This window comes from Nerophis ophidion, linkage group LG02, assembly GCF_033978795.1.
Source record: "Nerophis ophidion isolate RoL-2023_Sa linkage group LG02, RoL_Noph_v1.0, whole genome shotgun sequence".
In the NCBI taxonomy this organism is placed as follows: Eukaryota; Metazoa; Chordata; class Actinopteri; order Syngnathiformes; family Syngnathidae; genus Nerophis; species Nerophis ophidion.
This window is the reverse complement of record NC_084612.1, coordinates 2316890-2340924: the sequence shown is the minus strand read 5'-3', so window position 1 is coordinate 2340924 and position 24035 is coordinate 2316890. Positions and strand designations below refer to the sequence as shown.

The window sequence follows — 24035 nt, the reverse complement described above, 5'->3', positions numbered from 1 at the left end:
TTAGCATCACAGCTAACGTTACCATGTCCCTACCTGTCTGCTCCGCGGGAGCTTGTGACGTATGCAAGAAGGTACGCCTGTTTTCAGTCTCTGTGAGAAGAAGAGACAAGAAGGTGTGGGAAATGCATGTAGTGTAATGCCCGCAGCTAAAAGCAACTGCGTGAGAATGTATACTCAAATATCACGATAAGTCATTTTCTATATCGCACAGAGACAAGCCCGCGATATGTATATATATATATATATATATATATATATATATATATATATATATATATATCGCACAGCCCTACACCATAGTAATACTTATATATCTGACTACGGTAGCCGTAATGGGCCGACAATCCATCAAGCTGTGCGGATTCAAAGTCACACTTAATCATTTTGACAGATTTTTGAGTGCCGTGTGTAATCTTCTTTATTTTCGAAGGAACATTTAAAGTTTTGGTGTTGTTTACTGGCGTCTTATTGCAGTCTACACGTATCTATTATGTGTGACCACCATCTACTGGTCACAGTTATCTCACCAAGTACCAAATAAAATTGCTTTGAGGTCGGTAAGAACCACCAGAATGATTCCGTACATTAGGCGCACCGGGTTATAAGGCACACTGTTGTTTTTTTAAGGAAATTAAAGGATTTTAAGTGCGCCTTATAGTCCGAAAAATACGGTACACAGTGTACATGGTGTACTTATCAATCAATGATTATTTATATAGCCCTAAATCACAAGTGTCTCAAAGGGCTGCACAAACCACAACGACATCTTCGGTACAGAGCCCACACAAGGGCAAGGAAAAACTCACACCTAGTGGGACGTCGGTGAATTGAAGTGTGCTGACAGAGGGCTTTCAATTTGAGACACGGCCTGCATACCTAACGCCCTATTTCCTGTTTCTCTTTGCGACCTGCAGAAGCTCGGACCCCCCAACACGCTGCACTTTGTGGTGCGAGACGTAAAAAAGGTGAGTCGACAGGACTGGCTTGATTGACAGAATTCTGGATTGTCCTGAGATTCGGCGATTAAGGACCTCGGTTACGTGACTTGTTCTACAGGGGAACCTGCCTCCGGACTACCAGATCACCTTGATCGACATCGGGCTGGTGCTGGAGTTCTTGATGGGCGGAGCTTATCGCTGCAATTACACCAGGAAGAGTTTCAGGACGCTTTACAACAACTTGTACGGCCTGAAGAGGGTGAGCACAACTGAGCTGTCACTCACTTCTTCTCAACTCAGTCAAGTCCTGAAGGATGTTTTGTCCTACGAGAGAAAAAACACATGATTTTCAAGTGGCCCGTCACATAATTTTACGTGGTCACCACGTCATTTTAGGAGGTCCCTCACCTCATTTTATGGGGTCGCCACGTCATTTTCAAGTGGCCCGTCACATAATTTTATGTGGTCGCCACGTCATTTTAGGAGGTCGCCACATCAATTTATATGCTCAAGCACGTCAGTTTATTGTGGCCTGTCACATAATTTTATTGTGGCCCACCACATCATTTCATTTCGGCCCGTTTTATAATTTTAACAAGGCACGCCACATAATCCAAATCTGCCCCGCCATGTCATATTATGTGGTCGCCACATCATTTTCAAGTGGCCCGTCACATAATTTTACGTGGTCACCACGTCATTTTAGGAGGTCCACCACATCAATTTATATGCTCCACCACATCAGTTTACTGTGGCCCGTCACATCATTTTATTGTGGCCCACCAATTCATTTAATAGCGGCCCGTCTTATAATTTTAACAAGGCACGCCACATAATCCAAATGTCATATCATATGGTCGCCACATCATTTTCACGTGGCCCGTCACATAATTTTACGTGGTCACCACGTTATTTTAGGAGGTCCGCCACGTCAAATTTATATGCTCCGCCACATCAGTTTATTGTCGCCCGTCACATCATTTTATTGTGGCCCACCACTTCATTTCATTTCGGCCCGTTTTATAATTTTAAAAAGGCACGCCACATAATCCAAATCTGCCCCGCCATGTCATATTACGTGGTCGCCAAGTCATTTTCAAGTGGCCCGTCACATTTTTTTAAGTGGTCGCCACGTCATTTTAGGAGGTCCGCCACATCAGTTTATTGTCGCCCATCACATCATTTTATTTTGGCCCACCACTTCATTTCATAACGGCCCGTCTTATAATTTTAATAAGGCACGCCACATAATCCAAATGTCATATTATGTGTTCGCCACATCATTTTCAAGTGGCCCGTCACATAATTTTACGTGGTTACCACATCATTTTAGGAGGTCTGCCACATCAATTTATATGCTCCGCCACGTCAGTTTATTTTGGCCTGTCACATCATTTTATTTTGGCCCACCACTTCATTTCATAACGGCCCGTCTTATGATTTTAACAAGACACGCCACATAATCCAAATGTGCCCCGCCATGTCATATTATGTGGTCACCACGTCATTTTAGGAGGTCCGCCACATCAATTTATATGCTCCACCACATCAGTTTATTGTGGCTTGTCACATCATTTTATTGTGGCCCACCATATCATTTCATATCGGCCCGTCTTATAATTTTAACAAGGCACGCTACATAATCCAAAGGTCGTATTATGTGGTCGCCACATCTTTTTCATGTGGCCCGCTACATAATTTTACGTGGTCGCCATGTCATTTTAGGAGGTCCGCCACGTCAATTTATATGCTCCGCCACATCAGTTTATTCTGGCCCGTCACATCATTTTATTGTGGCCCACCACTTCATTTAATAATGGCCCGTCTTATAATTTTAACAAGGCATGCCACATAATCCAAATCTGCCCCGCCATGTCATATTATGTGGTCGCCCCCTCATTTTCAAGTGGCCCGTCACATAATTTTACGTGGTCGCCACGTCATTTTAGGAGGTCCGCAACATCAATTTATATGCTCCGGCACGTCAGTTTATTGTGGCCCGTCACATCATTTTATTGTGGCCCACCACTTCATTTAATATCGGCCCGTCTTATGATTTTAATAAGGCACGCCACATAATACAAATGTCATATCATATGGTCGCCACATCATTTTCACGTGCCCCGTCACATAATTTTACGTGGTCGCCACGTTATTTTAATAACGGCCCGTCTTATAATTTTAACAAGGCACGCCACATAATCCAAATGTCATATTATGTGGTCGTCACATAATTTTATGTGGCCCGCTACATAATTTTACGTGGTCGCAACGTTATTTTAGGAGGTCCGCCACATCAATTTATATGCTCCGCCACATCAGTTTATCCTGGCCCGTCACATCATTTTATTGTGGGCCACCACTTCATTTAATATCGGCCCGTCTTATAATTTTAACAAGGCACGCCACATAATCCAAATGTGCCCCGCCATGTCATATTATGTGGTTGCCACATCATTTTCAATTGGCCCGTCACATAATTTTACGTGGTCGCCACGTCATTTTAGGAGGTCCGCCACATCAATTTGTATGCTCCACCACATCAGTTTATTGTGGCTTGTCACATCATTTTATTGTGGTCCACCACTTCATTTCATAGCGGCCCGTCTTATAATTTTAACAAGGCACGCCACATAATCCAAATGTGACCCGCCATGTCGTATCATGTGGTTGCCAGGTCAATTAACATTGTCTGCCACATCATTTGAATGTGGTGCTTCACATTTGATTTGGTCGCCACCTCATTTATGTGGCCCACCATATAATTTTTATGTGGCCTACCATATAATTTTTTCGTGTCCTGGGCATAACGTTAAAGTGCATCCGGCAGTGGAGGCTCCTCTATGGGGTCTTGGGGCACTAGGAGGTTAACCCCTTTACTACTGTTACCCCGGGTAGTCCTTGGCAAAGGCCTAGTACCTGACTGCCCCACTAGCCAGGGATACGGTGAAGACCTCAACGGCGGAGCAGGCGGAAGACGGTAGATGTAAGAACTACCACAACGGCTGCGATGGCAGGAGAAGGCTGCAGCAGAAAAGGTTCCCCAGTCGTCTTGGACTCCATGCCACTGGACCCTGACCCGATTCTGTCAATGATCGCGTGGTGACTGTCTGTGCACCAGTCTCCCCACGTTAAAAAAAGTCACGCACAGGCATCTTCCATAAAGGGATACACCCCTACCAGGAGGATCGTCATACTCGTTCGAGTGACCGCCGATGATGATGACCATATCATTTATGTGGCCTACCACATCATTTACGTGGCCCGCCATGTCATTCTATCAATCGATCAATCAATCAAAGTTTACTTATGTAGTAGCCCTTATTCACAAATGTCTCAAAGGGCTGCACAAACCACAAATATTTTATGTGGCCTGTGTTGCGTTTGGTCCAGATGTTACTTGGAGGGAATTTAAGTTGCTGGTCAATCCCAAGTTCTTTTGATGACACATAAGCCGATTTTAAAAGATAACCCAGAACAGAATAGGTGTTTTGCTATTTACTCCAAAGCTTTGGAGAGACCAACCTAAAAAACAACACATTCAATTCGCATCGCCAAGTTGATCTGAAAACACTACGGAAGTCTTGTCTTTTTCAATATGCCAATAGCCCCCACCCTTCAGAGCGAATACACATATCTATTGTTTTCCTCAGCTGGAGACAGAAAGGGATAGGAAGAAGGAGTATTGCGACTCCTGCATTCCAAGCTCAAGGTAGTCTACAGTGTACCATCGGTCATAAGATAAAGAAAAGATAAAAAGAGTACAAGATGGAACACTAGCTATTTCAAATATGAGTAAAGAAAATAAATAACTTTTAAATATGGATGTATGTAGATATCTATCTCCGTCACCTGCAAAAGGCTGTAAATAAAAATCCCTTTCTGGATAATTTTTTTTTTTTCTTTCAATTTTGACAGAATGTTAATATTATCTAGTGTTCCTTGTTTGGTTATCTAAAGCAAAGACTTAAATATCTGCTTGTCATCTTGACTTAGTTATCCATCAATCTGTGATAAATATTATAATCGAAAACAGTTGCCCTTGCAAATTGTGTAACAAGGCCATTATATGTTTATATTCATATATATTTACTGTTACATGTGGCCCTCTAATGGCAACCATAATTTGCGACGTGGCCCTTGATAAAAATGAGTTTGACACCCCTGACCTAGATGAAGGAACCGTTTCAACTCAACTGAGATGTTTTTCTCTTTCAGCCAAAAGCCTTGAAACTGTTGGGGATGGAGGTAAGTGTTGTTATTCCAAGGACTGTCTATAGAATCAGGTGGAAAAGGAGGAGACTAACATCCTGGTTGGTGGACTTCAGGATGACGAGCCCCGTCCCAAAGGTAAAGGCAAGAAGAACAAGAAGAAAGAGGAGGAGGTAGACATCGATGTGGACGACCCCGAGGTCAGCCGCTTCCAGTACCCCTTCCACGAGCTAATGGTGTGGGCCGTGCTAATGAAGCGCCAGAAGATGGCGCTGTTCCTGTGGCAGCGGGGGGAGGAGGCCATGGCCAAAGCTCTAGTGGCCTGCAAGCTCTACAAGGCCATGGCCCACGAGTCTTCCCAAAGCGAGCTGGTGGACGACATCTACCAGGATCTGGAGAACAACTCCAGGTGAGACCACTATATTTGGGTGAGGAATGGCATAAGTGACCACAAGTCCTCATGTGTTCTTGTATCGTGTTCGCAGAGAGTTCGGGCAGCTGGCTTACGAGCTGCTGGACCAGTCATACAAACGCGACGAGCAAGTGGCCATGAAGCTGCTGACCTACGAGCTGAAGAACTGGAGCAACTCCACCTGTCTAAAGCTGGCAGTGGCCGCCAAACATCGAGATTTCATCGCCCACACGTGCAGCCAGATGTTGCTTACTGACATGTGGATGGGATGTCTGAGGATGGGCAAGAGTAACAGCCTCAAGGTAACACTCACACGGTCAAAACAGCTCTCAGAAAATTCTAACCACAAGGTCTATGGGTTTCTCATTCATCCAGGTCATCGTATACTCAGGGCATTCAAAGGATCGCAACTATACTGTTTGGTTTGTCTTAGAAGATGTTTTGCTTCTCATCCAAGGAGGCTATACCAGTTCATGCTCCTAGACTTGGATCGGTCAAATCTAGTCTGACCAATCTAAGTCTCAGACTAGATCAGATCTGGTCAGATCTATTCTGACCAATCTAAGTCTAAGACTAGATAAGATCTTGTCAGATTGGTCGGATGTAGTGTGACCGATCTAAGTCTAAGACTAAATCAGATCTGGTCAGATTGGTCAGGTCTTGTCTGACTGATCCAAGTCTAAGACTACTAATGAAACTAATGAATGCTACTTGAATTAGAAGGGGAAATGTCTTCTGAGACAAGCCATACAGTGCAGTTGCGAATGTCCTGAGAATTCTAACTGAAACTTTAGCTGCTTTTGCAATACCCATCCTCATCACAAGGTTCTACAGGTTCTTCCCCCTTTTTCCACATTTTCCTTTAACCTTTCTGTCTTTTTGCAGGTGATTTTAGGAATCGTTTTCCCCCCTGCCATCCTCCTCCTAGAATTCCGTATCGGAGACGAAGCTTCGTATCACTCCTCTAAAGAGAATGAGGGCAGCAAAAGCAAAGAAGAAGACAACAAGTCCTGCAAAGTAGGATGAAAAGAAGGCTGACAGTTTCCTTCCAACTCCCTACCCCCCACTTCGAGTGACGGTGAATTTGTTCCAGGATGCCATCTCCAACATGGACACCACATCCAAGAAAGGAGATGAGGAAGAAAACCTGAAGAAAGGCAGGAAGAGAGTTCCCATCGGGAGTCAGATCTATGAGTTCTACAACGCCCCCTTCACCAAGTTCTGGTTTAATACTGTAAGTCCACTTCGTATCGCTCAGCAGTCACATCAGCCTTCACTTGTGATTCCCCAGTGACGTGTCCTTATGTAACCCTCAGATTTCCTACCTGGTCTACCTCATGTTGTACAACTACATCATCCTGGTCAAGATGGAGCGATGGCCATCCCTTCAGGAGTGGATCGTCATCTCGTATATCATCACGCTGGGCCTGGAAAAAGTCCGACAGGTACGAACTGAGCAAGACTCGTTCTTGTTCTAAAAGACCGCGGATTCATAACAAGACCGGAAGTCCAACGATGGAATAGAAAATAAGTTGTCAGAATTATCCGTGCCCTCAGATCCTGATGTCGGAGCCAGGCAAATTGAAGCAGAAGATTAACGTGTGGCTGGAGGACTACTGGAACATCACAGACCTGGTGGCCATCTGCGTCTTCCTGCTCGGGCTGCTGTTGAGGCTGCAGAATGAGCCCTACATGGGCTACGGCCGCGTTATCTACTGCGTGGACATCATCTTCTGGTACATCCGCGTCCTCGACATCTTCGGGGTCAACAAGTACCTGGGGCCATACGTGATGATGATTGGGAAAATGGTAGGCCCAGGCACCTCATCTTTTGACATTCTAAGAAAAGGAAAAGTGTAATTACGCCAAAAGAAGGAAGCTGGTATTGACATAAAATTCAAGAGTTAGGTCGTTGACTATCGTCCTCTGCGGTCCGCAGATGATCGACATGCTGTACTTCGTAGTCATCATGCTGGTGGTCCTGATGAGCTTCGGCGTGGCCCGGCAGGCCATCCTGCATCCGGACGAGGAACCCACATGGCGCCTGGCTCGCAACATCTTCTACATGCCGTACTGGATGATCTACGGCGAGGTGTTTGCAGACTCCATAGACCGTAAGACTAGAATTCATAGTAAGACTTCCGGTCACTTCAACAGTGTTCTGGATTGTGTGTACTTTTGTTTTCAAAGACATATGGAGCAGATTGTTGGAAATGGAAGCCATTGAGAAAGCACAGTGACATCTGATGACTCAATACTTTTGTGTGTCTTCTTCTTTATCTCTGTCTGACTGCTCATGTTCTACTTCCTCTTGACACTCAGTTTACGCCATGGAGATCAACCGTAAGCATCACTTTAGTAACACAACAGCACACAATAACTGCTCAGCAGCAGCCTAACAGCATGTGTGTGTGTTCGTGTCGTCAGCTCCATGTGGAGACAACTTGTACGATGAAGACGGGAAGAAGCTTCCTCCCTGCATCCCAGGAGCCTGGCTGACTCCCGCCATCATGGCCTGCTACCTTCTGGTGGCCAACATCCTGCTGGTCAACTTGCTCATCGCCGTCTTCAAGTAGGTCACCTGTCAAAATTGTCCAAAAGTCCCCCATTGCTTGTCTAAATGTCCTCAGTTTGTTCAAGTGTCCTCAGTTTGTTCTAGTGTCCTAAGTGTGTTCAAATGTCCTCAGTTTGTTCAAATGTCCTAAGTGTGTTCAAATGTCCTCAGTTTGTTCTAGTGTCCTAAGTGTGTTCAAATGTCCTCAGTTTGTTCAAATGTCCTAAGTGTGTTCAAATGTCCACAGTTTGTTCAAATGTTCCCAGTTTGTCCAATTGTTCTCAGTTTGTTTATATGTTCTCATTTTGTTCAAGTGTCCTCAGTTTGTCCAAGTGTCCTTTGTTTGTCCAACTGTTCTCAGATAATTTATCCAAGTGTCCTCGGTTTGTTCAAGTGTCCTAAGTGTGTCAAAATGTTCTCAGTTTGTTTATACTGTATGTTCTCAGTTTGTTCAATTGTTCTCAGTTTGATCAAGTGTCCTTAGTTAGTCCAAGTGTTCTCAGTTTGTTCAAAAGTTCTCAGTTTGTTCAAGTGTCCTTAGTTTGTCCAAGTGTTCTCTGTTTGTTTATATGTTCTCAGTTTGTTCAAATGTTCTCAGTTTGTCCAAGTGTTCTCTGTTAGTTTATATGTTCTCAGTTCATTCAAATTTTCTCAGTTGGTCTAAGTGTCCTTAGTTTATCCAAGTGTTCTCAGTTGGTCCAAGTGTCCTCAGTTTGTTTGAGTGTCTTAAGTGTGTCCAAATGTCCTCGGTTTATTTATATGTTCTCAGTTTGTTCAATTATTCTCAGTTTGTTCAAGTGTCCTTAGTTTGTCCAAGTGTTCTCTGTTTGTTTATATGTTCTCAGTTTGTTCAAATGTTCTCAGTTTGTCCAAGTGTCCTTAGTTTGTCCAAGTGTTCTCTGTTTGTTTATATGTTCTCAGTTCATTCAAATGTTCTCAGTTGGTCCAAGTGTCCTCAGTTTGTTTGAGTGTCTTAAGTGTGTCCAAATGTCCTCGGTTTATTTATATGTTCTCAGTTTGTTCAATTATTCTCAGTTTGTTTTGAGTGTCCTTAGTTTGTCCAAGTGTTCTCATTTTTTTTAATATGTTCTCAGTTCGTTGAAATGTTCTCAGTTTGTTCAAGTGTCCTTATTTTGCCCAAGTGTTGTCAGTTTCTCCAAGTGTCCTACGTTTGATCAAGTGTCCTAAGTGTGTCCAAATGTCCTTAGTTTGTCTACCCGTCCACAGTTTGTTCAAATGTTCTGTTTGCCCAAGTGTTCTCCGTTTGTTTATATGTTCTCAGTTTGTTCAAATTTTATCAGTTTGTTCAAGTGTCCTTAGTTTGTCCAAGTGTTTTCAGTTTGTTTAAATGTTCTCAGTTCGTTAAAATGTTCTCAGTTTGTTCAAGTGTCCTTAGTTGGTTTAAGTGTCCTAAGTGTGTCCAAATGTCCTCAGTTTGTTTATATGTTCCCAGTTTGTTTTGAGTGTCCTTAGTTTGTCCAAGTGTTCTCATTTTTTTTTACATGGTCTTAGTTCGTTGAAATGTTCTCAGTTTGTTCAAGTGTCCTTAGTTTGCCCAACTGTTTTCAGTTTTTCCAAGTGTCCTACGTTTGATCTATTGTCCTAAATGTGTCGAAATGTGCTTAATTTCTCTACATGTCCACAGTTTGTTCAAATGTTCTTTTTGTCCAAGTGTTCTCCGTTTGTTTATATGTTCTCAGTTCATTCAAATGTTCTCAGTTTGTTCAAGTGTCCTTAGTTTGTCCAAGTGATCTCAGTTTGTTTATATGTTTTCAGTCCGTTGAAATATTCTCAGTTTGTTCAAGTGTCCTTAGTTTGTCCAAGTGTTTTCCGTTTGTCCAAGTATCCTCAGTTTGTTCAAGTGTCCTAAGTGTGTCCCAATGTCCTCAATTTGTTCATATGTTCTCAGTTTGTTCAAATGTTTTCAGTTTTTTCAAGTGTCCTTAGTTTGTCCAAGTGTTTTCAGTTTGTCCAAGTATCCTCAGTTTGTTCAAGTGTCCTCAGTTTGTTCAAGTGGCCTTAGTTTGTCCAAGGGTTGTCAGTTTGTCCAATTGTCCTCAGTTTGTTCAAGTGTCCTTAATGTGTCTAAATGTACTGTTTGTTTATATGTTCTCAGTGTCAAAAGTGTTTTAATGACATTACAACTACTTAAATCTGAATGCATCTCATCATCTGGAGACAACAACCCCGGAAATGTGTCCCGTGAAAAAACGTCCGACCGGAACTCTCTTATAACTAAAGTTCCTTGGGTGAATAATGTAAACTCACTACACCGGTATGTTTTAGCGCTTTGATGACGAGTTTACGGACAGATATAAGTAAGGACTTTACACTATTTTATATTAAAAAATGGCAACAGCGGAGAATGAATGTCCTATAACAAGAAGATAGAGTAAAAGAAGAAGCTTATTGACCACGGTGTCGGCACAGACTACAAAGGCGGATTCGCGCAATTTTTCAGGATTTATGCAGATCCCAAATACAGATCAGCAGGTACCAGAAAGTAAGGAATGTGGCATTTGCATAATATTGCGAAACAAAACGCCAAACAATATGTCTTACCTTCTACACACACCATAATAATACTCCCATGTTGAAGCACAGTACAACCCATCAAACGGTGCGGCTTCATAACTTAACAAAGTCATACTAAAACATTTTGATAGATTTTTGAGCGCCGTGTGTAATGTTCTATATTTTCAAAGGAACATATAAAATGTTAGTGTTGTTTACTTGAGTCAAATTGACATAATAGTGCAGCCTACATGTGCCTTTATGTTTGACTGCCATCTACTGGTCACATTTATCATTACACCATGTACCAAATAAAATAACCTCTGAGGTGGGTAAGCACAACCAAATGTAATTCTTACATGAGGCTCACCGGGTTATAAGGCGCACTGTCGAGTTTTGACAAAAAATAAAATATTTTAAAGTGCACCTTATAGTCCAGAAAATGTCCTTAGTTTTTCCAAACATCATTAGTTTGTCCAAGTGTTCTCATAATTTGTCCAAACATTCTCAGCTTATTGAAAAAGTCCTCACAGTTTGTCTAACTCAGTGTTTTTCAACCTTTTTTGAGGCAAGGCACATTTTTTTCATTAAAAAATTCAGAGGCACACCACCAGCGGAAAACGTTAAAAAATGAAACTCCACCAAGTCGTCGTGCCTTATTTTGGGTTTGTTGGTGTTTTCCTATGTGTAGCGCTTAAGTTCCTGTCTTACGCTGTTATTTTGGTGGCCCTTCCTGTTTTGTTGGTGTTTTCCTGTAGCAGTTTCATGTCTTCCTTTGAGCGCTATTCCGCCCACCGGCTTTGTGTTAGCAAGCGAGGCTATCTACCTTGTCGCTGTCCTCCTTTGTGTGGACATTGTTGATTGTCACGTCATGTAACGACGCTCTTTGTGGGCGCCGTAAGTTTTTGCTGTCGTCCAGCATTCTGTTTCTGTTTACTTTGTAGCCAGTTTGGTTTTACTTTTGTTTTGTCCCTTTTGTTCATTTTTGGTTTAAGCATAACATTTTCTATCAAAAGCAGACTAGGAGCGGTATAGCTCGTTGGGTAGAGCGGCTGTGCCAGCAACTTGAGAGTTGTAGGTTCGATCCCTGCTTCTGCCATCCAAGTCACTGCCGTTGTGTCCTTGGGCAAGAAACTTTACCCGCCTGCTCCCAGATATTGGGTTTCACAATGTAAAGCGCTTTGAGTCACTTGAGAAAAGCGCTATATAATTCACTTCACTTCAGATTAAAAAAACAACAAGTTAATTTACAGTATTGACATAGTTTGTATTATTTAAAAAAAAAAAAAAATTCAATGATCTAATTCCAGGTAAGTATATTTTGCTAGTGGTGTTCTCAAATTTACCTGCACGCTGCCTACCGCTGCATATTGGGATCACAAAGTTAAAGTACCAATGATTGTCACACTGTGGTGAAATTATTCTCTTTTGCATTTGACCCACCACCCTTGATCACCCCCTGGGAGGTGAGGGGAGCAGTGAGCAGCAGCGGTGGCCGCGCCCGAGAAATATTTTTTGCTGATTTAACCCCCAATTCCAACCCTTGATGCTGAGTGCCAAACAGGGAGGAGGTAATGGGTCCCATTTTTATAGTCTTTGGTATGCCTCGTCTCACCCGACACATTCCGACTGTTACAAAGCAATTAACTACCTGCTGCCACCTACTGGCGTGGAGTATTACGCGGTTGTTCTGCCTAGTTCTACACAGCAACGGTACATTATTTGCATATTATAATTACTGGTTTGCACAAAATAATATTTTTAACCCAAACAGGTATGGGTGAAACACAACAATTTCGGTTCGGTACGTACCTCGGTTTAGAGGTCACAGTTCGGTTCATTTTCAATACAGTAAGAAAACAACAAAATTTAAATTTTTGGGGGTTATTTATTTACCAAATTTGTAAACAATGGCATAACATACATATACACACAGGTTCAATTGCCAAGGTGAATGTGGTCAACATATATAAAATAAAAAGTGAATAAGATAAAGCTCAGAATGGTTTCTTAACAAAACCTTTCTACATATACACCTACTCAGTGGCCTAGTGGGTAGAATGTCCGCCCTGAGATCGGTAGGTCGTGAGTTCAAACCCCGGCTGAGACTATAAAAATGGGACCCATTACCTCCCTGCTTGGCACTCAGCATCAAGGGTTGGAATTGGGGGTTAAATCACCAAAAAATATTTCTCGGGCGCGGCACCACTGCTGCCCACTGCTCCCCTCACCTCCCAGGGGGGGATCAAGGGTGATGGGTCAAATGCAGAGAATAATTTCGCCACACCTAGTGTGAGTGTGACAATCATTGATACTTTCACTTTTTTAGTGAATGGTGGATGTATCGATACCATCGCTATCGGACCGATACTAGTTGAAATAGTTAAATGTACATTCACATGGAAAAATATTGTTTGTGTAGTCTTAGATCGGTAGGTTGTCAGTTCCAAAGACTATAAAAAACGGGACCCGTTGCCTCCCTGCTAGGCACTCAGCATCAAGGGGTTGGAATTGGGGGTTAAATCACCAAAAATGATTCTTGGGCGTGGCCAATGCTGCTGCTCACTGGTCCCCTCACCTCCCAGGGGGTGATCAAGGGTGATATGAAGAATTTCGCCACACGAAGTGTGTTGTGACAATCATTGGAACTTTAACTTTAACTTTAATATAAAGTGCTTTTTTTATTGATTGAAACTTTTATTAGTAGATCGCACAGTACAATACATATTCCGTACAATTGACCACTAAATGCAAACACCCCAATAAGTTTTTCAAGTTCATCCACACCCCCCACCAGCCTGGCTAACTTGGCAGTAAGAGGATATATGGGCTTATTGTTCTTCCACCATAGAAGTGGGTCAAAATCTAGTTTTTAATGCAGTACAGCAACGCCCTGCGACCCCGAACGGGACAAGCGGTAACAAATGGATGGATGGACGGTCTTAAATCTGCTGCCATAAAAACATTTGTTATTAATATAGCCCTGCCTGACTCGCCGAGGAGAGGCTGCTTGAACGCGGTGGTGAGGCTTCAAAGGAGTTAGCATGTTTGACGTGTTGGCAGAAGCGTACCCTACTGCTGCTCAACGATTGTTGTATCGCACCGCGAAGCCGAAGTGTTCCCAAACGGCAGATGTTAACGAGGCAGGAGGGTCTTCCAGCTCTGGCTTTTGCATGTTGTCCTAGCCCGGTTGCTGCGAGCCTGCCGTGTGTTGTGCTTCGCTCTGCATTGTTTACACAACCTGCGGTGCGCTACCTAATATGTCCGTGTGGAAACTCGTTCGGTACACCTCCGAACCGAACCGAAACCCCCGTACCGAAACGGTTCAATACAAATACACGTACCGTTACAACCCTACAAATGGGTGAAACTACATCATCTCCCACGGCCCACCAGACTGTACCAGACGGTGGTTGAAAAACACGGGTCTGAGTGTCCTCACAAATGTCGTGCGTGTGCGTCCACAGCAACACCTTCTTCGAGGTGAAGTCCATCTCAAACCAGGTGTGGAAGTTCCAGCGCTACCAGCTGATCATGACCTTCCACGATCGGCCCATTCTGCCGCCGCCGCTCATCGTCTTCCCGCACATCTTCATCGTCCTCAAGAGGCTGTGTTGCCGATGCCGTCGCCGGCAGGACGGCGACCGCGACGACCGCCAGCGACGCCTACGTAAGACTGGTCATCGCCGCGTACGCTCCACCGTGTGTGTTGGCGAGGGCGTGAGGACCAACGTGCGTGTTTGCAGAGCTGCTGCTGAGCGCGGACGAGCTGAAGAGTCTCCACGAGTTCGAGGAGCAGTGCGTGGACGAGTACTTCCGCGAGAAAGACGACGAGAAGCAGTCGTCCAACAACGAGAGGATCAGAGTCACCTGCGAAAGGTGAGCCGTCCTCCAAAGTGCTCGACATCAAACGCTTAAAGGCCTACTGAAATGAGATTTTCTTATCTAAACGGGGATAGCAGGTCCATTCTATGTGTTATACTTGATCATTTCGCGATATTGCCATATTTTTGCTGAAAGGATTTAGTAGAGAACATCGACGATAAAGTTTGCAACTTTTGGTCGCTAACAAAAAGGCCTTGCCTGTACCGGAAGTAGCAGACGATGTGCGCGTGACGTCACGGGTTGTGGAGTTCATCACATCCTCACATTGTTTACAATCATGGCCACCAGCAGCGAGAGCGATTCAGACCGAGAAAGCGACGATTTCCCCATTAATTTGAGCGAGGATGAAAGATTTGTGGATGAGTGAAAAAAAAAAGACAAGGGCAGTGGGAGCGATTCAGATGTTATTAGACACATTTACTAGGATAATTCTGGAAAATTCCCTATCTGCTAATCGTAATACTAGAGTTTTAGGGAAATTATATCGTCGTACCTGAAAGTCGGAGAGGTGTGGCCACGGGTGTGGTGACTGCCAGTGTCTTTGAGGGAAGCCATGTTTCTCGACGAGGCAGAGCGAAAGCAGCCGTTGGGGCCGGGCTGAGATTTTTTTTCCCCCCTTCCTCCATGGTGGAAGCATCCCACGTTCTTGGGCGGCCGGTCGGAGGAGGCAAGAGAGTCCGCAGCTGCCTCTTTGACAGGTGCACGAGGAACGACGCAAGCTCTCCGCTCATGTCTACGGTAAGAGCTGACTTATTACCACAATTTTCTCACCGAAACCTGCCGGTTGACATGTGGTAGGGAACCATGTCTGCTTGACCGCTCTGTTCCATAGTAAAGCTTCACCGTCATCTTTCGGGAATGTAAACAAGGAAACACCGGCTGTGTTTGTGTTGCTAAAGGCAGCCGCAATACACCGCTTCCCACCTACATCTTTCTTCTTTGACGTCTCCATTATTAATTGAACAAATTGCAGAAGATTCAACAACACAGATGTCCACAATACTGTCTAATTATGCGATTAAAGCAGACGACTTATAGCTGGGATCGGGGCTGGAACAAAATGTCCGCTACAATCCGTGACGTAACGCGCACGCGTCATCATACCGCGACATTTCAACAGGATACTTTGCGCGAAATTTAAAATTGCAATTTAGTCAACTAAAAAGGCCGTATCGGCACGTGTTGCAATGTTAATATTTCATCATTGATATATAAACTATCAGACTGTGTGGTCGGTAGTAGTGGCTTTCAGTAGGCCTTTAAAATTGGCGCCGGTGTGTGCGTGCGCCACAGGGTGGAGAACATGTTCATGCGTCTGGAGGAGGTCAACGAGCGGGAACATTCCATGAAGGCGTCGCTGCAGACGGTGGACCTGCGCCTGGCGCAGCTGGAGGAGTTCTCGGGCCGCATGATGAACGCCCTGGAGAGGCTGGCGGGCGTCGACCGGGCCGAGCTGGCCCGCACGCGCTCCAGAGGCTCGTCGGTGTGCGACGGCGCCGCTCTGCTGCGACGCGGCAGCATCAACAGCGCCGACGGCTACAGCCTGTACCGCTACCAGCTGGAGCCCGACCCGGACGGGGCCTCCTTGGGCGGGAGTACGGAGAGGCCAGGGGCGAACGTGGACGAGGGTAAGACATGTTGGTCACTCGGGGTGAACAAAAAAAAGTTGATTCACATCGATAGATAGATAGTACTTTATTCATTCCTTCAGGAGGGTTCCCTTTGGAAAATTCAAAATCCGAATCACGATTCTTATTCATCCCGTTTCTAAATCGATTGATAATTTTCAATAAATTATGAAAAAAAAAATGTAAACAATTATATATATGTATATATACATTTATATATGTATACATATATCTATATAGAATATATACATATATGTCTGTATATATGTATATGTTAGGGTTTTACCGATACCGATATTTTGGCACCTGTACCAAAATGTATTTCGATGATTTTCGGTACTTTTCGATACTTTTCTAAATAAAGGGGACCACCAAAAATGTTATTATTGGCTTTATTTGAACAAAAAATCTCACGGTACATTAAACATGTTTATTTTTGCAAGTTTGTCCATATATATATATATATATATATATATATATATATATATATGGACAAACTTGCAAAATATATATTATATATATATATATGTATATATATATATACATATATATATATATATATATATATATACATATATATATATATATACATATATATATATATATATATATATATATATATATATATATATATATATATATATATATATATATATATAGGGCTTCACGGTGGCAGAGGGGTTAGTGCGTCTGCCTCACAATACGAAGTTCCTGCAGTCCTGGGTTCAAATCCAGGCTCGGGATCTTTCTGTGTGGAGTTTGCATGTTCCTCCCACTTCTAAAGACACGCACCTGGGGATAGGTTGATTGGCAACACTAAATTGGCCCTAGTGTGTGAATGTGAGTGTGAATGTTGTCTGTCTATCTGTGTTAGCCCTGCGATGAGGTGGCGACTTGTTCAGGGTGTACCCCGCCTTCCGCCGGATTGTAGCTGAGATAGGCGCCAGGCGGCTGTGTTGGAGCCACTATGGATTGAACTTTCACAGTATCATGTTAGACCCGCTCGACATCCGTTGCTTTCGGGGGCGGGGGTTGCCCACATCTGAGGTCCTCTCCAAGGTTTCTCATAGTCAGCATTGTCACTGGCGTCCCACTGGATGTGAATTCTCCCTGCCCACTGGGTGTGAGTTTTCCTTGCCCTTTTGTGGGTTCTTCCGAGGATGTTGTAGTCGTAATGATTTGTGCAGTCCTTTGAGACATTTGTGATTTGGGGCTATATAAATAAACATTCATCATCATCATATAGATATACATATATATATGTGTGCATATATATATACATTTATATATATATGTGTGTGTATATCGAGAATCATGATGAATCGATTCTGAATTTAACCTTAAGGTGCCCAAAGCTTCACACTCTGATTGGTCACCATGGAAACGAAAGCATCTTGGCTCTTAGCTTTTCACTTCCTGTGTCCAGGTGACGCCCATCTGGCCGTCAAGGAGGCGGGCGCCACTCTGGACATCCACCAAGTACGGGACAGAAGTCAGTCTTTGTCCAACGTGGACATCCTCATCTCTCCCTGCGAGCAGGACCGCGGATCACCCGAGGCCGTCGCCGTGGAGACGGCGGGAGGACGGGCTAGACTGGAGGCGGTGGTCTCCTTCCCGCTGGAGCGGTCAAGGGTCGCACCGTGTTTGTCCTCCCACGTGTCCAACAAAGGATCCGTAAGCAGCCTGCTGTGTAACCCCGCCCTCCGGCAGACGCCGGACCGCTTGGCACAGGGTCCCCATGGCAACGGTGATGGGGAGGAGCCCGAGGAGGACGACGAGGACAGGACGTACCCGACACTGCGCTCCAAAAGCCTCAATGTGAACCCAAAGAAGGGCCGGACCCAAAAGACGGACGCGCCTCGCTCGGCTACCAGCGTCGCCGATTTGGTGTCCGCGTTTGGTGGCGGCGAGGGCGAGGACCCGAGCTAGCCGGGTCAGAGGTCAGCAGGACTCGAATGTTCATAGTTGTAAGCATCTTCAGTCTTCCTGTTCTGTGGGGCCCAGTTAAGCGGGTCCCGTTTATGTCGACAACCCACCGCGTTATTATGACTAGAAAATGACACCAATTTTTATCTCTATAAAAATAAATCGTCCATTTACGTCGACATCACCATCCCTATATGCAGATCTGTGCATTTTGTGTGAATAATCACATGGGAAATGTTAATTCCTAGCCTCTTCCTGCTCTGTCACTGGTAATATAATTTCCTGAGGTCCTTTAATGTGTGCAGCAAGCTGTTGGAGATCTGCCAGGTTCAAACACTGATGACATCTATTAAACAGACAAGAAGCAAGGAATTCTAACTGTACGATCAGTGCCAGAGCTTGGTCCGCATTGCCGGCAGTAAGTCGAACACATTTCCAGTGAGGGTTGGACTCCGCCAAGGCTGTCCTTTGTCATCGATTCTGTTCAAAACTTTTATGGACAGAATTTCTAGGCGCAGTCAAGGCGTTGAGGGTTTCCGGTTTGGTGACCGCAGGATTAGGTCTCTGCTTTTTGCAGATGATGTGGTCCTGATGGCTTCATCTGACCGGGATCTTCAGCTCTCACTGGATCGGTTCGCAGCCGAGTGTGAAGCGACCGGAATGAGAATCAGCACCTCCAAGTCCGAGTCCATGGTTCTCGCCCGAAAAGGGGTGGAATGCCATCTCCGGGTTGGGGAGGAGACCCTGCCCCAAGTGGAGGAGTTCAAGTTCCTAGGAGTCTTGTTCACGAGTGAGGGAAGAGTGGATCGTGAGATCGACAGGCGGGTCGGTGCGGCGTCTTCAGTAATGCGGACGTTGTACCGATCCGTTGTGGTGAAGAAGGAGCTGAGCCGGAAGGCAAAGCTCTCAATTTACCGGTCGATCTACGTTCCCATCCTCACCTATGGTCATGAGCTTTGGGTCATGACCGAAAGGATAAGATCACGGGTACAAGCGGCCGAAATGAGTTTCCTCCGCCGTGTGGCGGGTCTCTCCCTTAGAGATAGGGTGAGAAGCTCTGCCATCCGGGAGGAACTCAAAGTAAAGCCGCTGCTCCTTCCCATCGAGAGGAGCCAGATGAGGTGGTTCGGGCATCTGGTCAGGATGCCACCCGAACGCCTCCCTAGGGAGGTGTTTAGGGCACGTCCAACCGGTAGGAGGCCACGGGGAAGACCCAGGACACGTTGGGAAGACTATGTCTCCCGGCTGGCCTGGGAACGCCTCGGGATCCCCCGGGAAGAGCTAGACGAAGTGGCTGGGGAAAGGGAAGTCTGGGTTTCCCTGCTTAGGTTGTTGCCCCCGCGACCCGACCTCGGATAAGCGGAAGATGGATGGATGGAAGCAAGGAATCATGCAGAGACACAATCCAATTTAGTTCATGAGGAGAACGCATGGAGCTGCACACTAAGTCACAGTCTCGCCCTATGCTCTAAGGTACAGCTTCCGCGTCCCTCTATTTATTCAGGAGTTCCCTAGTCAACATCACTGAGGCCGCCTCTAAAAGGAGTGGTCGCATATATCATGCAAAGCAGGTCCGGGACGCACAATACGTGACGGACTGCGCTGGGGGCCTTGTGATTTCACCTTGTCTCTGCTTCCTCTGCATGCTGTCGTCTTATCTGCGTTGAAGTCCTAAAACAAAGAAAGCATCTGTGGCTAAAGCCACCCCTCAGACAAAAAGTTTTTGTCCTTGCACAGATAGGAAATGTACAGCTTGAGCACAATAGCTAACGGACTTTAAGCATATTAAAGTGGTGTGATAACCTACACGTAATTATTTTAACAAGATCTTTTATCAGTCTGTTGTGGCCAGTGCCCTGTACTTTGCGGTGGTTGGTTAGGGAGAAGCATCACCAGCAAAAGGGACTTCAACCGGATTGACAAACTGATCCGGAAAGCTATTGGCACGCAGTCGTAGGCGCTTGTGTCAGTGAGGGACAGGAGGACACGGACAAACTGCTCCCTATCATGGACAATCCTGCCCAGCCGCCCCACCAGGCAATTGAGGGACAGCGGCACTCATACCCCACCAGGCTCCTTCACCGATTCAAGAACTCCTTCATTCCGCACTCCCTGCAGCTGTATAATCACTCGCCATACAGCAATAGATGACATCTACTACCTGACACCTTCTATGTTAGCTACCTCTCTTTGTTGATAATGTATCTTTTTTGATGGATTTACTCTCTATTTTATGCTGCTGCTGTTACATATACTGTAATATTGTACATGGTCATTGTTATATAAAGTTTAAAGTTGAAGTACCAATGATTGTCACACACACACATTATGTGCGGCGAAATTATTCTCTACATTTGACCCATCACCCTTGATCACCCCCTGGAAGGGAATGGGGAGCAGTGAGCAACAGCGGTGGCCACGCCCGGGAATCATGTCTTGTCATTCAACCCGCAATTCCAACCCCCCGATGCTGAGGTAATGGGTACCATTTTTATAGTCTTTGGTATGACTCGGCCAGGGTTTGAACGCACAACCTACCGATCTCAGGGCGGACACTCTTTGATTGGATATATTTTTAAATGAGAAATGATAAATGGGTTGTACTTGTATAGCGCTTTTCTGCCTTCAAGGTACTCAAAGCGCTTTGACACTACTTCCACATTTACCCATTCACACACTGATGGAGGGAGCTGCCATGCAAGGCGCCAACCAGCACCCATCAGGAGCAAGGGTGAAGTGTCTTGCTCAGGACACAACGGACATGACGAAGTTGGTACTAGGTGGGATTTGAACCAGGGACCCTCGGGTTGCGCACGGCCACTCTCCCACTGCGCCACGCCGTGCATATTTCTGCATATTTTATATCAAATATGCAAAAAAAAACAAAAAAAACAAGCGCAAGCCTGAGCCAATACAGTGCTATAGCCTTAACAGCCATTATAACTTCCTCGCAGTTCCACCGAAGACATAGCCTAAGAGCCAGTGTGCAGTTTTTAACAAAGGTTTTAATGTCCATAGGTTTTTTTTCCAAAGTCTTTGTCAGGTTCAAACACTGATGACATTTATTAAACAAGTTAAGAAGCAAGGAATCAAAGAGACAGAATTCAATTTGGACTCAATGATGAGAGTCACTTGTACACTGTACTCTTAAAAAGTATCTCAGCAGGCTCTGGTGAAAGATTGTACTCCTCCTTCTTTATTAGACTTTCTCCGACCACATGACCACAGCTGCTTCCAGCAGGAAGTGGAACGTAAACAGCGTTCCCTTTGGTTAAAGAACACCTCAAAAGAAAAGTTGTAAACGAGTTCAAAAAGACGTTTGTAAAACAATTGAAAGAGGGGTCGCCTGGAGTGGACTCCGGTCCTGCCTCCTCCTTGATTCCACAGTTCTTGGGAAAGACAATATCTCTTTGTTTGATTCTAATACATTATCTTAATAATACGTTCATCTTGCTTCTCCACAGTGGAGTTTTACGAGCCTTCTTCTTGGTAGGTTTCAAAGACAGCTTCTGCTTCTCACCGAGCACTCAAATGTAACACAAAGTTTTTGTGATAATATAGAAACAATTATTCTAACAGTATTTTCCCCCCAGAACGGGACTTTTTAGTCACGTCCGTATCCTCTCCCCACCTGCTCCCGGCTGCCTACTGTTAAAGACAACAGATGATTAGATTAACACGTGCCGTGGAAATTTCTTAAAGACGATCCTTTAGTGACAAATAGCTTTAAAATGATTTATTAAAGTAACAAACAATTAATAACAAGCTTTGCAAAGCGAGACCAAACCAGAACGACACATCCGTTTGTTCCAGCTTGTTCTAACTCCTTTAGAATCTGACATGACAATTATACATTCTCAGAGGTCCCACCCTCCAGTACACCAGTGGAATGAATACCCAAAGTCCTGTGAAGGGGAGAGGGTGTCGTTTGCCCAGAGGGGGGTGGGGTCACTCAGGAAAGGGAACCAATTTAGTTCTGTTGGGAGTCAGGAAGAGGAACACACATGCCCACGTCAACTATAGTCCACATGTCACATCAAAGACACAGGAGAAAAAGCCCGATCAGATTAGAGGCCTCTTGCAGAGCGTCACATTCCTAAACCTAATAAACAACTTTTGGTACCCAGTTCAAAGAACATCATCTATTTAAACAGGTATAAGTAATTTTGCTATCACACACGTAACACTTGTGACATCTAATCACCTGCCAGCTGTGTCTCGCCGTCGGCACTGCCATGTCAAAAACAGTCTGGATTGTTCCCCCTTTGGTCCGGATGACACAATGTCGAATATTTCCAAAAACAATTTGAAATGTGGACGCGTCAGACCACAGAAGACTTTTCCACTTTGCATCAGTCCATCTTGGATGATCTCGGACCCAGAGAAGCTGGCGGCGTTTCTGGATGTTGTTGATAAATGACTTTCGCTTTGCATAGTAAAGCTTTAACTTGCACTTACAGATGTAGCGATCAACTGTACTTAGTGACAGTAGTTTTCTGAAGTGTACCTGAGCCCATGTGGTGATATCCTTTAGAGATTGATGTCGGTTTTTGATACAGTGCCGTCTGAGGGATCCAAGGTCACGGTCATTAAATGTTGTTTTCCGGCCATGCCGCTTACGTGGAGTGATTTCTCCAGATTCTCTGAACCTTTTGATATTATGGACCGTAGATGTTGAAATCCCTACATTTCTTGCAATTGCACTTTGAGAAACTTTGTTCTTAAACTGTTTGACTATTTGCTCACGCAGTTGTGGACAAAGGGGTGTACCTCGCCCCATCCTTTCTTGTGCATTTTTTTGGGGAAGCTGTTTTTATACCCAATCATGGCACCCACCTGTTCCCAATTAGCCTGCACACCTAAATAAGTGTTTGATGAGTGTAGTGACGACTATGACTGGTTAAATATGGATTAGCAATCAGTTGAGGGTGTCGGGTCAGGACAGCAATTATTGATTCAGATGAGTGCAGGAGAAATAATAGATTGTCCAAGTCCAGCTTTGCAGGTTCAATTGTATATTGAGTTGTTCGTTTGCATTTGTGTATGTGTGTGGTTTCCTAAACAAACAAATACAATTGTTGTAAATGAACTAAAGTGACCACAATACAATTGAATATAGGCACAAGCATGCAACATGGCTGTTAAATATACATTACTTAGCTGTGTATACAGTTTACATAAATCCACAGAATTTGAACATCCCAGCCCTAAGTAATGTAATAATTACTAGAATGTAAATAGCATCACAACAATAATTCTAAATTGTCAATTGGGGCTAACAAACATGTCCAATGCTACAAAAAGGCCCCAATCAGGGTGTTACAATGTTTAACAAACATGTCCAATGCTACAAAAAGGCCCCAATCAGGGTGTTACAATGTTTTCCCCAATTCTCTGCCTGTTTCTCCAATCAAGTATTTGAACACTTTTACCTTTGTCTTGTCGTCAGAATCTGCTAACGTTATGTCCACATACAGTGAAAACTCATCTTTCCACGTCTTCCATGTTTTCGCCAGGCAAGTAGAATTCCAGTCCAATGTGGCGGGAGGTTTCAAACCGAATGCATCCATCGTTCTTTTTCGTTGTAAAATGCTGTCTTCGGCTTCCTCCTTCACCTCAACTTCTTCATCCGACATTCGTAAGCGTTGTTGTGTTCGGATTTACCGCTGCCACCATGTTTTAATGTTAGATATCTTATTAAATGAAGACGCACACACAGAGTTGCCGTTCCGCCATTTTACCGGGTAACTTCAGAATAATGTAAACATCCGGGTGCACCCCTCAAATCCCACCGGGTGAAACCCATACATTGTAACACACCTCCGGGACTTTGTTTAAGGAGCTAAATGTGTTTCACTGCCGTGTTTAGTTAAAGCACGGCTGTGCTGTTCTTCCCTCATAGGTCCTTTGTTTACAATTGGGTGGGACTGTTGTTGTTTTTTTGTCTTCTCTGTTGTTTTTTTTTG

The 24035-nt window shown here is 44.5% G+C and overlaps 1 protein-coding gene and 1 long non-coding RNA gene across 2 annotated transcripts in view; one reads left to right on the top strand and one right to left on the bottom strand.

Moving 5' to 3' along the window:
• The window catches only part of LOC133535920 (transient receptor potential cation channel subfamily M member 1-like), a 63869-nt gene extending 41955 nt beyond the window's left edge, over positions 1 to 21914 (top strand). Inside the window, exons 13-28 of the mRNA XM_061875974.1 lie at positions 915 to 965; positions 1057 to 1197; positions 5157 to 5186; positions 5267 to 5559; positions 5636 to 5864; positions 6448 to 6579; positions 6656 to 6796; positions 6879 to 7007; positions 7120 to 7371; positions 7502 to 7676; positions 7885 to 7905; positions 7990 to 8134; positions 14098 to 14300; positions 14377 to 14509; positions 15809 to 16143; positions 17570 to 21914. Of these exons, the coding sequence (XP_061731958.1) occupies positions 915 to 965; positions 1057 to 1197; positions 5157 to 5186; positions 5267 to 5559; positions 5636 to 5864; positions 6448 to 6579; positions 6656 to 6796; positions 6879 to 7007; positions 7120 to 7371; positions 7502 to 7676; positions 7885 to 7905; positions 7990 to 8134; positions 14098 to 14300; positions 14377 to 14509; positions 15809 to 16143; positions 17570 to 18072 (2913 nt within the window). The 3' untranslated portion in view covers positions 18073 to 21914. The remainder of the gene's footprint in view (positions 1 to 914; positions 966 to 1056; positions 1198 to 5156; positions 5187 to 5266; positions 5560 to 5635; positions 5865 to 6447; positions 6580 to 6655; positions 6797 to 6878; positions 7008 to 7119; positions 7372 to 7501; positions 7677 to 7884; positions 7906 to 7989; positions 8135 to 14097; positions 14301 to 14376; positions 14510 to 15808; positions 16144 to 17569) is intronic.
• LOC133535925 (uncharacterized) lies at positions 343 to 24035 on the bottom strand. Its single transcript, XR_009802357.1, has 3 exons — positions 23502 to 24035; positions 1224 to 1262; positions 343 to 1136 (listed from the first exon to the last, which is right to left on the bottom strand). It is a non-coding gene; the product is annotated as an uncharacterized LOC133535925 (long non-coding RNA).